The sequence below is a fragment of the Aquila chrysaetos genome, chromosome 6 (genome assembly GCF_900496995.4).
Source record: "Aquila chrysaetos chrysaetos chromosome 6, bAquChr1.4, whole genome shotgun sequence".
NCBI classification, from domain to species: Eukaryota; Metazoa; Chordata; class Aves; order Accipitriformes; family Accipitridae; genus Aquila; species Aquila chrysaetos.
This window is the reverse complement of record NC_044009.1, coordinates 21,441,333-21,455,853: the sequence shown is the minus strand read 5'-3', so window position 1 is coordinate 21,455,853 and position 14,521 is coordinate 21,441,333. Positions and strand designations below refer to the sequence as shown.

At 39.0% G+C, this 14,521-nt stretch overlaps 2 protein-coding genes across 17 annotated transcripts in view; both read right to left on the bottom strand.

Moving 5' to 3' along the window:
- LOC115342818 (coiled-coil domain-containing protein 150-like) overlaps positions 1 to 10,992 on the bottom strand; it is an 18,487-nt gene extending 7,495 nt beyond the window's left edge. For 2 of the 16 annotated variants that reach the window (XR_003923922.2, XM_030017894.2), the window contains exons 1-3: positions 1,461 to 4,315; positions 816 to 985; positions 329 to 422 (exon numbers count right to left, since the gene is read on the bottom strand). Coding sequence is in view for 14 of the 16 variants with exons in the window: in XM_030017894.2 (XP_029873754.1) it covers positions 329 to 422; positions 816 to 985; positions 1,461 to 1,799 (603 nt within the window). In the remaining 2 variants the exon portion in view is untranslated. Of the gene's footprint in view, positions 1 to 328; positions 423 to 815; positions 986 to 1,460; positions 4,316 to 5,360; positions 5,454 to 5,966; positions 6,244 to 7,434; positions 7,543 to 8,521; positions 9,277 to 9,473; positions 9,518 to 10,943 lie in introns of those variants that run through there. The other 14 variants (XR_003923921.2, XM_030017886.2, XM_030017891.2 and 11 more) reach the window with 12 other exon arrangements.
- LOC115342820 (coiled-coil domain-containing protein 150-like) lies at positions 9,483 to 14,521 on the bottom strand. The gene is made up of 4 exons (XM_041124441.1): positions 14,400 to 14,521; positions 13,603 to 13,783; positions 12,597 to 12,713; positions 9,483 to 11,195 (listed from the first exon to the last, which is right to left on the bottom strand). Exons 1-4 carry the CDS (start codon positions 14,519 to 14,521, stop codon positions 11,004 to 11,006), a joined length of 612 nt encoding a protein of 203 aa, XP_040980375.1. The 3' UTR covers positions 9,483 to 11,003.

Here is a 14,521-nt window from a genome sequence, read left to right as displayed (position 1 = left end):
TGTTTGGGTTGTGAGGTAATCCTTCTGCCACTAAGTATTATGAGGAGAGATGACAGCAATTCCTTGGACTCTTTTCCCCTCCGATCTAATCAGAAAAAAAGAAAGGCTGTATAACTTCTGAAATCTCTGTTCATACTATGTATCCAGCTGCAGACTGTAAAACCTTCACCTGTGCCAAGGAATTTTTTTTTAGGGAGGAGATGTTTGCCTCCTTCAACATTTGGATAATGATTTGTTGCACCATATTGCATTCAGAAAAAGAAAACGTGCTTGGCTCAACACCAAAAATGTAGTGGTGGCTGTTACTACGGAAAAATGCGGTCTCTACCTGGCTGCTGTGCTGCCTTCCGATGGCAACCAGTTTGGCTCGGCAATGTTCCAATTCTGTTTCTAGCCTCTGTATTTTCTGTTGAGCCTGGCTCCTGAAAATGGAAATCGGATTAAAAAAAATCATGCGTTAAGTCAATTTGTGCACATCTCCTCTGAAGTGGTGACCATCTCAGAGTTTGGTTCTCCACCTTAACCATGCTAAGTTTTGTTTGTCACTGAAGTTAAACTTAAATTGTTTTTTACCTACTTTCCACAAGATGCACAAGGCCTGCCAAGCTTGCAGAGTTAGCTACAAGCACTAGGTGTACTTGGTTCACTAGTACTAAGTATGTTTCAGTGTTGCAGGAAAGGATTTTGGAAACTTTTCAAACAAACTTGTCCTATAGCTTATTAGCCAGAACCATGGAGAAGATGCCACTCTTCAGCTGTTATCTGTCTTCACCACACTGCTGATAGACCACAGAAACAGTATCAGTTTCACTTACTTGTCTTTTCTGAGGTTGCTGATTTCAGTGTCTTTGTGTCCCAGCTCAGTTTGTACCACAGCCAGAGCTGCTTGCATCTTGTTATGAGAAGCTAACACATGCTCTAGCATGGCTGTCGCCTTACTGTTATCATCCTTTCCTGCGTCCAGCTGGTGCTGCAGGTCTGCCATCTGCAGTACAAGAAATCATTAGGAAAAGGAGCAGGAAAATCAGTCATCTATTAGAGTGTTATTAAAGGATTCGTCTATAAGTAAACTGCACGCTAAAGTATGCAATGGTTCTGAACATGGAGATAGCTTCCTCCAATTATATAACCTTTGTTTTACCCCTGGTTTAAGCCCAAGCTGAGTGTGTGGTGGTATTCTTGGGGGGTTTTGTGGGCGTTTTAATTGATAGTTCCAGTGTTTCTGAACTCCTGGCTCCCAGGCTTCAGGATGTGCCACAGATGCATGAAGCTGGGTTTTTAGTCAAAACCAGTTGTTGATTCTAATGTTGCTTGGTCTAAGTTTTCATCTGCATCTCTTTCAAGCAAAAAACACTCAACGGTTTTAGTCCCTGTTAATTTTCAGCCATTTCTTCATTGTTGTCAATTAGTCAACTGAAATTAACCATCATTCTAACTTGCATTTCATGGTCATCACTCACCACATTGAAGTCTCCTTCATTAATTCCAGTAGACCATCCTGTTTTCAACGATCTTGGAGTGAGAATGTCTATTATATTCTCCAATTTTTCTCCCATATTCTTTATAGCATTTAACAGAATCCTCTGACTGACCCTAGGACAATCTCCACATTCAGACAGAGAGTTTCTTGAATGTTCAACTTGTTCAAAATGAACTCGGTGTAAAGTAGAGCGGTGAGCAGAAGCACGTACATCAGATTTCACAGTTCCTTCTCTTGAGCCTGCAGCTGACCTAGCATTACGATCAGGAGACTTCTGTTGCCAAGACCTTGCTGGGGATTTTCTTCTTTTTGTTGCCATTCCTACCACAAAACCAGGCAGCCCTTGGAGGTAGTGAAGATGTGAGTACCAAAAACAGAAATTGAAAAAATACTCTCCAAAACATCTCTTCAATGGAGCAGAAGTAGATGCTACATCTTATTCCTAAATCTGCAGTACTTCAGGAAGATATTTAAGCTCTCTTCTGTGATACATTCCACAGCACGTTATCCAAAGTCACGTGACTTCCCTCTGTATCTCGGCAGCAGTGAGACACAGTGCTGACTGGAACTTCATTAGAAGTCTATGATGTCAGCTGTTGTCACAGCTTTGCAGAGCCAGCGCAGTCCCCTGGTTCTGAGCACCCCTCTGGTCTGCTCCTACTGTGAGACCTTTCTACAGCTAGTTCTCTATACCCACAAACCAATGGAACTGAGTGTTTCAACTTTCCCAAAAGCTGAAAGCATTCAGGTCATGGATTCTAATCATCAACATAATATCCAATTGCCTTTGAAAACCTGATGAACCATCCACTATGATGGAGAATAAAGTACAAAAGAAACTTTGATTCATTTTGCTTTCTGGAAACAGAAGGCAGAAATAGGACCTCCCGTTTTCCAGGGAAGTCTCCTAAACATGGTTACATCTTCTGTATAATTTCTAGATCGATGAGGATTATGGTTATGATTAACAGTTTGTCACTTTTGCCTCTTTAGCTTTCCAACTCAAAATGATTACAAGATTGCTTTGGTATCCAAGAAGCAAGGGAAGTCTGTAAAGAGCATTCACTGTTACGAGTTCATTCTTGCTTGTGAACAGAAGTCTCAATGCAGTTACTTGAACTTACAGCTTAGAACAGCAAACTCATGACAGAGCAGAGTCCATTTCACAGTCTTATACCTACAAGCTTGGGTTCATTGCCCAGGATAAAACACCTCTTCCCTGTACTTCTCTCTAAGACTGAGCGAACAGACTGAAGCAGAATAACTGCCTGCCTCCCAGCAATATAGCTAGACAAGCATTATCTGCAGCTATTTGTTCTCTTACTGCAAAATAATAATAAATCCTGAGGACTACCTTTATAATCCTGTAAACTGTGTGTTTTCTAGCCTGAATACATGCAATCAACTTGCATGAAAAACAGCTCTGTTCAGCTGAGCTTCCATAGTTCTCATGTTTGTTTTGATGAAATTGGGTTCTGTTCCGAGCTGCAGACTAGAATGCTACGGTTAACATTAAACATATACTCTGTTCTTCAGGAAAAAGTGGGTTGAATCTGATTTCTAATGGCTATCTAAGCATTAGCTAGGCTGACCCTAATTCTGAGGGGTAACAAGTTCTCAAAGTTCAGTTTCAGCAGAGCGTATGTGGTCTCTATGCAATGCACTTGCAAAGCTCACTATTATCTAAACGTGCATCTACAGGTCTTCCTCCAGCTTCTGCACTTCAGTCTTAAGAAAAAAGATGTGGCAAAATAGCTCAGCTTTCTTTTAGTGCAGAAATGGAAAAGCATTCTCTTATCTGGAACACAGAAGCAGAGTGATGTGACAATGTCTCTCTGCCCAGAGCAAACGTTTTCTTTTCCCTGAGTCCCATAGCAGGAGAAGCAGTGAGTGAATAGCTTTTAACTTACCCTTCAATAGAAATAACTCCAGATTAGAATTCACCTTGTTTTAATCCAAGTATGATGTCTTGCTCACTTCCTTCTGTCACCACTATCAGACCTCAGACTATTGCATAAAATGCAGCTTTCTTGCTCTCTAATAATCACTACACATTCTGTGCTGTTTTCAAAAGAAACTCAAGAATCTTTGCACCACTGTCCCAAATCCTATGACATAGGTCACATTGAAGCAAAAGCTTTACTTTCAGCACCTCATTTACCGTCTAGCTAACTTCTGCTTAAGAAAGCTTACATATGCTGTTTATTTTTGCTTAGCACCATGGTTTGCCTCCCTCCTTATTAATTTGCATTTTCTATAAAGTTTTCCATGTTTCTAATCTTTCAACCAATTTTCTACCCATATATTATGTTTTAATGCCCCCTGGTGGTTCTTAGCCATTCTACTATTTTCACACATTAAGCAACTTACCACAAATCCTAGAGAAGCAACATCATACAGCATCTTGTGACCCAAAGGCAGTATGAGCAGGATTGAAGATGATTTTGATACAGAACTCTCTTAATATACGTGCTTGACACTACACAAATAAATTAAGTAGAGAAGATAAATAAGGACTTCCCTCCAAATTAAGTACTGAAGAGCTAAGGTTAAACAACCTTATCGTAGATGAACATAAAAAAATGAGTCTTCCTTTTGAGCTGACAGATAGGATGCTGAGAGGTACCTGAAGTTTTCCTTTGTCACAGGTCAGTTTATTCTTGCTGTCAGTCAGCTCTGCCAGCACCTGTTGCACCTGCTGCTGGGCATAGTGAGGAAAAAAGAGCAGACATTTCCATTTTGTAGGAAAAACAATGCAAAAAGCAACAAAAAGGGTGCTCAGCATCCTGTTTCTCCCTTAGTATTTTAACTTCCCCCATTTTTCCAGTATAAATTTTCAATTAGGTGAAACACTAAAACAGATTAAAAAAAATATATACAAAAAATATCAAAATTACATAAATTCCTCCAAGACAGCTTAATCTCTAGGAAGAGCTGTTCAAATTGGTACAACGTTCCAGATGGCCACTAAAGAAACCTTTGACAACAGGGAACAGAGAAGCAAAAATAACTAGAATGAGAAGGCATGGACAGAATTAAAATAACTAACTTAGAAAGACGGTGAAGAATAAAAAAAAATTAAAAATCAGGCAACTTTTTAAGGTTCTGAATGCTCTATTGATTCATATTCTTTAACAGATGACTGCAAAAGGAGTTCTGTGTTAAACAGAAAAGTTATACATGTTACAGATGAACTACTGTAGAAAAGTAACTTTGATTATCAAATAACAAACATTCAAAAGGCACTTCAGTTAATTCTTCTTTAGCATCGTGATGTTAGGACCTTATCAGCAGTTACGTGTTTCTTAGGATCTCCAACATATACAACTGGTCATTACATCCAGCATTGTAAAAAAACCCAATGGTAAAAGCACTGGTAGCACCGTATTACTAAGCTTTTACTCAACTTTTCTGGAACCGGTCAAGTATCCTGATCCAGGTGACTGAGAGTAGTGAGAAATAATGGAGTGGGAACAAGTCAAAAATGGGCATGAGGTTCCCCAGTGCAAATTTGTCCACAAAGGGCATAAAACTGTTGTTAATACCTTCCCAATGTACACAAGCTGAATATACATGTACAGATATACAAGCCGTACACCTGTACTAGAAAAATGGGATGGAGTCAGGATTTTAATGACATACCTAAATGTCCAACACCTGAAGCTCTATATAGTCCTCTTGGCTCATCCCACACAGACATCTAAAAAGATGGAGTAACATTTGAGCTATCTTATCTTTTTGTTTTCATTTTTTCCCCTTTGTGATTCCTTAACTTGATCAGCCGCTTTCCATAAAATACAGATTACTTCAAAGAGCATCTTGATTCCTGCTAGTTACTTATCAGTCAGGTCAGCAGTTATCTACATCATTAGTGGCTTACCTGCTCGCGTACTAGTGCAGCCAAGTGATCCAATAGCCTCTTGTTCTCTTCCTCTAGTGTTTGCAAAGTGAATTTCATTGAAACCGTTTCTAGCTATGAAAAGGAAAATCCAACTCTAATTGTACCGCTTCAAAATTTCCACAGTCACAATACATGAATATCACAAAACCTGAGCACTACATATGGATTAGGTACAGTCTCTCCTGTTTCAGAGAGCTCTTCCAAAACAGTGAAAGTCATGCTGACTTCAGTCACAACACTAAGGAATTTCTCATTTATACCACAAGCACTACCTTGCCTTTTCCAGGCTGTGCATATGCAAGGAAGCTACACAGGTAAAACAGCTAGAAGCTGAAAATTATTTATCATTTGCCATAGCAGCATACAAACTTATTACTACAAATAGGACCTTGTGTAGGTAGCAGTAGGGTTGCTGCTCCAAAGGACACATCCATATAGACAAGAAAAATATCAAACAGCAAAGTGAACAGTATGGCTACGGTAAATATCACATTATTTAGAAATAATTTAGTTAAGAAAGAGTAAGAAAAATGAAAGGAAAACTTAAGAGAAAGACAACACTAAATTTAAAGAACAGCCATATACATTGCAAGATACCTCATTCTCTGTTTTTTTCTACTTCCAATTTGTTCCCTTCCTGTGTGGTTTCATTTGCTGTTGTCCTTATGTGTCAAAGGAAATGTGAAATCATTGTCACCTGAAAACATCCAGATTCATAGAAATACTATACATCTTCAGAACAGTTGATCTGAAGGTTGCAAGTGAACTCCAAAGTTCAGAAACAATATCTGTAGAGCTGCCCTGTCTTCTCTCCCTTTCCATGCTTCGGAGAGGAGACATTACAAGTCAAAATATAAGCATAGTGGTAAAGGGGAGAGTGTGTCACACTTGCCACTGCAATAGCAAAAAAACAATATTCTGAAAGCAGAACTGGTATGTAAATAAGAACTCTAGTAACATGGGTCCGAAAGCAGCCTTCAAGAATATAGCTTTAACACAGTAAGTTTTCTGTAACTCCTGTTGAAGATCTTTCTTTTCTGCCAGCAGAGATGCCTTCTCTTGCAAAGCTGTCTCAGTTCACCTTGCAGTCTAGCAACAGTATATTCCAAAAGCTGTCTCTGTGTGGTTGCTGCCTCCTCAGTGAGGCTTGCTTTCTGCCTGTATTTGCCATGCTTTGTATGCAAGGCGCCCCTAAAGAAAGACAAAATAGCCAAGCTGGAGTTCTAGCACAACAGGACAGAAGATGGCCTCCATATTAAATATCAAACTGGCCCTTCTGTGTTAATAGGTAACAAGTGCTAGAAAAGCAGAAATCAAAGTGGTGAGAATGCAACAGAAGAAAGGGAGACAGAGGCTGCGGATGAGAAAACTCTTCACAGCTCTCTTTGAAGCTGAGCCCTCTCATGCTGCACGGTCTGCAGCTCTCCAAGAATGTTGGCATGGGCAGCATTCAGAAGTGAGTCTTGCTCTTGCAGCTTACGAGTCTTTTCTTGTTCTGCCTAAAGGGGAAGAATTACCCAGGCAATAACACTAACATCAGAATGATGAGGGACAAGTAATTAATTTACAAAGCTGCTAATTTGTCATCGAGGTCCTGCATGATCCCTGTAGTTCTGCATATTGTGGTGTGCTGCTTCTTCAATAGGGTGTCAAAGCTGAGTTCACCTTACCTAGCTTTTATATACATATTTAATTTCAGATCCTTATTACTTCCACTCAGCTTCTGCATTTACAGTACTTACAATGTCCATTAATTCCTACATTCCTCTTTCTCAGTGGTTGTTACAGGATGTTTCTATAAATAGTATTATCATAGTTACACTCTTTACCCACAACATATGACTTTTTTTTTTCTGTACTGAAAATAAATCTTTGCCAAAGAAGGACACTAACACTTTTTTATCTTCATAGAAATTCATCTTTATAGAAATTCCATTGCTATAGGTAAAGTATTTTACTGTATTCCCACAGATTGTCAGTATTAGGAATTAGTCTGTTGTCTGATGTCTGAGCTGCAGATAACTTTCTTGGACTGTAATAGTAGACTACATACCTTAGGCATGGTCTCATGATCTGAAATGAGTTTAGCATTCTCCATGGCAACACTTTGGAGCACAGTGCTGAGCTCTGAGCATTGCTGGCTTAAGTGGTCATTTAGCACCTGGTTAGATAGAAGGAGGAGGAGGAGGATGACAAACATGTTTTCAGGGGTTTGGGTTTTTTTTTCATGTAGGCTGTCAGAAACTTCTAGAAAATCTCTTGTAGATGTGGAAAAATCTATTTTAGGTCGAAGGTGGTCAAAAAAATTTGTTCAGGTAGTCCCAATTTATGATGGACTTACTCCAAGGTGTTAAAAGTTTACAGTAATGGGAAAAAAGAGAATATAGTTTACAAATCAAGTAGTTACGAATCAAGCACTTACTAGTTTTGAAGTCCAGAAAAAAGTAATGTTTCTAAGGCAAAGAAGGCAAAAATTGAAAATGGACCCCTATTCATTTCACAGTTGAATTATTGTAGATAACCAAAGAAAATTGGAACTTCCTGTGAAAGACATATCCAAATCCCATTACCAGTGAACACCACCCAATAAACAAGTAGCTGTTGGGGGGAGGGGCAAAAAATAGAAAAATGTTTTCTAAAATATTTTCTAAAAAGAGGGAAAGTAGAATAAATAAAATTTTTTTAGAATGTACTGAGGTCAACCTTTTGTCCCAAAAGGCAGAGGAAATTTTAGCCAAGCAGGTACTCCATATTTGACTCACTAATAGAAACATATTCATGTAGAATCTAAAGGTGCACAGGAATATAAATAAACTACTTCAAGGGTAGATAGAAAAGGGAGCAGCAGTAGTTCTGCACATCCTGGCCCCTGAAGAAGGCACTTCGAAAAAAAGTTGATTCAAAACAAGAAGAAAAGTTTCCAGCCTTAAGGCTGGGAAATCTGGAACTGTTAGCTAGGCTAGTGATTGAATTTCTTCACTGGAAGTTGTTCATTAGCCCACATTACCTGAGGGCACTAAACTTTGTCTCCTGACCAGCATTTGAGGCTTCCCAGTAAATCTTTAATCGTTTCTCACTGTAATCACTTGTTTCATTATACTTTATTTCCATTTTAAAACAAGAGTATCTGTTCTCATTACCTGTACTTTCTCTGCTGTTTCTCGCATGGTGGTCATTCAGAACTTAGACTGAAGTTGCAGGTTCTCTTTGCATTGTTTTCTAAAGGACAGCTCTGCATTCTAAGGGGCAATAAAACAGAATGTCCACTGAGAAAAAAATCTAAATGTCATTTAGCCAGGCACTTCACAAATATCAAGTCTTTGTTTCATACTTACCCATTTCCTTTAAGATGCTGTCACATGGCTATGTGCTCTTGCAAGCAACAGATATTGCTCCTATAGTACAAGCCTCTTTCTGAAATATACCTTGAACTAAACAAAGTGCTATCTCCTCTAACTTAGCTTTGAAAGTTGAGGGTGACTTCATATCCTTCTGAGCTCAAACTTATTATAAATAATCTCAATACTTCTCAACTAAACAGATCTCCCTGCCAGGAGTGGTACAATTCACAGTTGAAGGAATCCGTTGCCAGCACTGTGAGACTCCATGTCTAAGCTGAACTTTTACCTCATCTTCACTGAAACTTACTCTTTCAGAGAAGACTTCAAACAACACACAGTCCTTACATAGGCAGTAAGCATACCTCTTCGCCCATTTAGTACCCAGCTGACCAAGGTTCTAATTTTTCTGTAGTATTAATCACCAATCCATCTATTTGTCTCCCTTGTATGCACTACTTGTGCTACCACAGCTGTGTTTCATGGTTGGTTCTAGTTTTCCAAGGGAGGCGTTTCATACCACTGTTTTGATATTTTAGTAGAATACAAAAGTGAATCTTTCAAAAAATAACTAGGGCAACCCCAAACTAGTAAAATAATAAAATAAGACATTCAATGGCTAGTAGCCTTGGTCGCATTTGGCATTTGTCCACATAAAAATTCTGCCTCTGAAGTGTGGTACATTTGCTAGGCTCCATATAGGCTGTTCTGATCTTTTATTTATATTCCTCACCCATACTTGTTTACAACTTACTTTTGCTTCTTCACCAAGCTGGGAAGTGATACAGTTCCTGGAGTCTAAAAATAGAAAAGAATGTCAGGACATGCTTTGTTATCTGTTTGGTAATTTTACAAGGTGACATTTTGATTTAATGTTTGATTTTAGCTAAGTTACTGAATATGCCACAAACAGGTAAGACTTCTACAAATGTTTTGTCCTTCAATACTTTTCTCGATAACTTCAATATTTCAGCAAAATTACTTTTAAAAATTGATTCCATAAATTAATTGTAATTTAATTTTAAAATTAAGCATGTCATCATGCCAATCTCCTACACATACCACCTCCATGATTGCTTGAGCAAATCAAATAACCCTAAGTCTCTTATTCAGCTGTCTAGTGTGTAAGCAACTGATTTGTCCTGACTACAACCCACAGCCCACGTGCAACTTTACTAGTTTTTGCGCATTGACAAAGAGCAAGTTAGATCCCTGCTTAAACCACCCAGTTCTAAAAGCAGAAGCATTTTTGTTGGAATTTCAATCAACCTGCCTATAAGAGCTAGCCTCTTACTCTGCTATGCTGTGTAACATACTGGGGAAAAAAAAGGTAGACAACAAGAGACAATTCAGCATGAGCAGGGTAGGGAGGGAAATCTAGCCAAAATATCGTGACATCCAAGGTATCATCAAAGGATCACTCAAAAGTTCTTTCAATTAACAAAGTGAAAAAGCCTTGATCAGCAGGACTATTTGGTACAGAAGTAAAGAAAATTTATGTCTCATTTGTCATTTGCATATGGATTTGTTCTGAAGGAAAGAATTCTGCCATCCTCCTCCCCCATTCAGCCAACTCTGTCACAACATGACAAGTTTCTCTCCTCTTGCCATGCCTTATGCAGAAACGCCGACTGCCTTTTGTGAGCTATGGGTTAATTATCGCATGTGTGATTCGCAGAATAACAAATGAAACATATGGGAAACAGGAACACTTCTGTAAAAAGAGTAGCTAGAAATCTGAAATAGGTCCTGATGGAAGGATCACAAGAACAATAATTATGCTAGTATTTAGGCATAGTTACTGTGAGTTATTAATTTTGACAGTATGGAGCTTCCGTTTATCCTGGAGTGTATTAAATGCCACTTAGTTCCCTTATAAGCAGCTACTTTTACATCAATAGACTGGGAATCTAAATGAGATCAACTAGAGGCTTATCCAAGATGCTTGTCCTTACACTGATGTTTAATAGAGCACGTTTATTTAGTCAGCTGCAAAAAGACTCAATAGCAATGGGCATTCTACTTGCACATCAGTTCAGGAATCATGTGTAAATGGTCACTTGCTAGATAAAGTCTCCTCTGAAAAGAATTTATGCTGATGGAATCTTTTCATATTATTGTTGTGTACTCATTACCCTGATTACCTCTGTTGCCAGTTTCCTCTAGGTAAGAAGAGGCTTTAGAAACATCACATGCAAACTAAAGGCCTTTAATATTTCATCACCTCTTAAGCTGCCCTCCATTCTTGTTGACTGATACACCTGCCACAGGTGCTTGTTTCCTCTTACTGTGGAAGCAGGGAGAGAAGGGCTAAAAAGATATGACAATAACCCACTGTCACACCCAGTTCAGCTTTCAGTTGTGTGCACTGTTGCTCTAGTTGGGCAGTTCTTTCCTCCTCCTCCTCTTGCAGCCTCACTTGGGCTAGCTGGACATCTTTACACAACTCTTGGCAGTCCTGCTGTAATATCTGTACCTGAAATGATATCACTGATTACTCTTCAAGATGCAGAATTCAGTGAGGCAAACCTAAGCAAATTTCAGAGCCTGAAAAGTTGATCTAACTGGAAAAGATACAGCCTTATCAGCTTCTCCTCTCTTTCTGCTTGTCCCAATCTTATGTAGAAGACTTCTATGGCAAGCAACTCAATTTCTATATGTAACACAGTGTTTGTGTGCTTATAATCATCTTTACATGACAGGCAGAATCTAACAAGTTCGCACAATGAAAGATTACAGAAAAGATCAAGCTATAAAAGATGAAGGTGAATGCAACAGTCAAGGCACCTAGTCTGTCTCATGCTGGTTTTGAGGAATTTTTTTTTTTTTTTAATGCAATATACCACAGGGTCAACTGTACCCATCAGAAAGTGATAAGATGAATTAAACTAAGCCTTTGCTTCTCACATAATGTATAATTCATATAGTTCAATAATGTATCCATCATTTTTCTGCTTCTGCTGTAGAAGAACACAAAGATGATAAAAGGCACATAGGAAAAAAATCTAGTAATATCCAAAAGAACTTCATATGTTTCAGGAACGAAGAGACCTTTATGAACATCCAAAAACTTAAAAAAACCTCCACCCTTAGTTATTCAAGTTTTGATACTTTGCCATTTGCTTTCTTTTATCCTTACTAAACTGCTGCTATGAATTCAGAATTGTTAGAGTGACTGCATGTGGCTCGTGTGTGTGTACGCATGCAGAAAGGGGGATTGGTTTTGCTTATTTGAATTGTGTGTAAGCCAGTTCATTTCTACCATGAACTATGGCTCCTCCCCACACTCCAGAATAGCTAGATAATACAAATACAGCTGAGAACAAAAATCTGGTTTTTGTCAGCATGGCAATTAATGGAGAAAACATTCTTACTCCAGAAGGTTTACAATCTCAACAGAATATTTTTCAGAAATTGCATTTTCTATCTATTTATCAGTACCTCAATTATAAAGAGGCTTGTTTAGCCTGGTGAAGAAGAGGTTAAGGCAGGATTCAGTTGTGGCCCACAAAACTGAGAGGTAGTTACAAAGATTATGAAGTCAAACTCTTGTCAATTGCATTGAATGATTTAAGAAGGGGCAATGGTCCCAGATTTAAGCTTGGAACGTTCAGTTTGGATGCTAGGAAGAAAATCCTAACTGGAACACCACTATAAAAAGTACCTAAAGCACCCATGGAACCACAGTCCTGGAACTCTGCTTCACAAATCCACCACTGCCACAATCCAGTGTTTGTGATACTCCGACTTTGAGCAGGAAGTTTGACTACGTGATCTTTTCTGATCAATGTTTGTACAAAATGTAGTTATAAAGTGTCTCATCTCCCAGATGAGAAAATGAAAAGAGATACAAAAGAAGACTGAAAGTTTCTCAGACCTGCTTCCGTTCTGCTTCTACTGTTGTTTCCATGTCCTGTACATGACACATCACAGCTGCTTGGGACTCCTCCAAAGACTCCCACAGGCTGACCTCCTGGGACAGCTGTTCTGTTAGTTAGAAAAAATAAACACTTTCTGACCCAGGTCTAATTAAGTAGATTGAAAAAAATACTTTGGGATTATATATGAAAGATGTTCTGTCCAGGTATTTAGTTATGAGCATGGCTAGCAGGTTCCTCTGGGTTGTGCACATTCCAAAATTGCACCCAGAATATTATTTAAGGATCTTCTTCAAATCTTTAAGTAAAACTTGGCAAATTCAGCCTCCTACTAAGCTGCTTGTTCTTGTACTTACCTCCTGAAGCCTACAGTTAATTTTCTGTTCTGGGTTCCTCAGTTCCTCAGCTGCAATCACTACATCCATCTAAAGAAGATGAAAGGAACAGATATTTTTATCCTTTCATGTTCATAACTATTGCAAAAGCAGTACATATTATAAAATGCAACTGCCCTGTTAACACCTAGAACTTGATTTCTATCTCCAGTCTGGCATTCTCTGCCCTGAAGCACTGAATATAACAGTGCAAGCACTAAGAAACAAAGCATTCTTTAATACAATTAATGAGATTGAGTGACATAGTCCACTGAAGTTCTCTTCAGGGGAGATACTAGTAGAAGTTTAAGACCGAAATACCAGAGAAACGTATGTTCCTGGAAAAACAGAAAAGCTGTCAAGCACTCTATGCATGAAAGCCAGGACAAACTTAAGTCATGAAGATGAGAAAATTACAAATCTAAAACATTTTTATTCTTGATTTCCTATGGAATTTTTTTTAATTGATGGAAGCACAGATTCTCATTATCAAAAGTGTTTGCTCTTACTGCCAACAATATATCATAAACTCCTTTTTCCAGCTGAGTATACTTTCTGTTTAACTATGTCAGAGATGAACATACTTAAAACCAAGTCTATTTATACTTGAAACTATAATAACCTTTTGTACCTTGGATGCAGTTGTAATCTCCAGAGCAGTACTCAGCCTCTGAACTTCTTCTTTTGCCTTTTCTTCAGCCTTATTCATATCACTTAGGGGTTGGTGCAACTTCATTGCTTCTTGCTGTACAATCTTCATTTCTTGCAAATGCTCCTCACGGATTGCATTCAGGCACTGCTCCAACTGGGCTGCCAAAAGAAAAGGCAAAAAATTTTCATTGACAGAAAAAGCATATGGAGGGACAACGAAGAACAAAGTGGCAAAAAACTTTTTTACTACCTGCATGCTTTGGATTCAGTTCCTTTTCTGTCTGAAGGCGAAAGATGTTTAAATTCAGTGCCTGTACAACACTCCCTAACTGACACATTTGATTCACCAGCGTTTCACAGTTCTTCCACAGCGTATTTTCTCCCACAAGTGCTACCCTGGTCTGCACAGGACTAACGGCTGGGTGACTAGCAAGTGTTTCTGAAGTCTTTCAGGGGAAATTATTGAGGCTGAAAAGGAGAAAAGACTGACCTACTCCATGTATGCATATCTACCTGACATTGCACGTATGCATTACAGATGCAATTGGATTAGAAACCATGTTTCATAGAGCTGGAAGTTTTCCTGTGACCCCAGGTTGCTGTAGCCCATTCTCGTTGACTCTGCCCGTACCAACTCTCTCGTGGAGAGAAAAGCAGAGCATGGCAAACGGGTGCAAAGAGGAACAAGAGGAAAAATCAAGAAAAGCGTGAGGTCTCCAAGAAGGAAAAAGCTTATCCCTGCTTTCTCCCTACCTCTGCCCATCGACGCCGAGAGCCTCCGGGTCTCGCATCAGTGCGCTGGTTTGCTCTTCCACCACCCTCATCCTCAGCTGGAGCACCATGAAGGCCTCGGGCACGGTCGCCCTGACATTCGTGGCCATGACGGTTGGCCCGGCCAT

Excerpts from the sequence above, each read along its gene's own strand:
- LOC115342820 (XM_041124441.1), bottom strand. The coding sequence starts at position 14,521 with ATGGCCGGGCCAACCGTCATGGCCACGAATGTCAGGGCGACCGTGCCC. Across the intron at positions 13,784-14,399 it reads GCACTGATGCGAGACCCGGA|AGCCCAGTTGGAGCAGTGCC; the intron begins GGCTCTCGGCGT and ends TTTTCTTTTGGC. Across the intron at positions 12,714-13,602 it reads AGATTACAACTGCATCCAAG|CTAACAGAACAGCTGTCCCA; the intron begins GTACAAAAGGTT and ends TATTTTTTCTAA.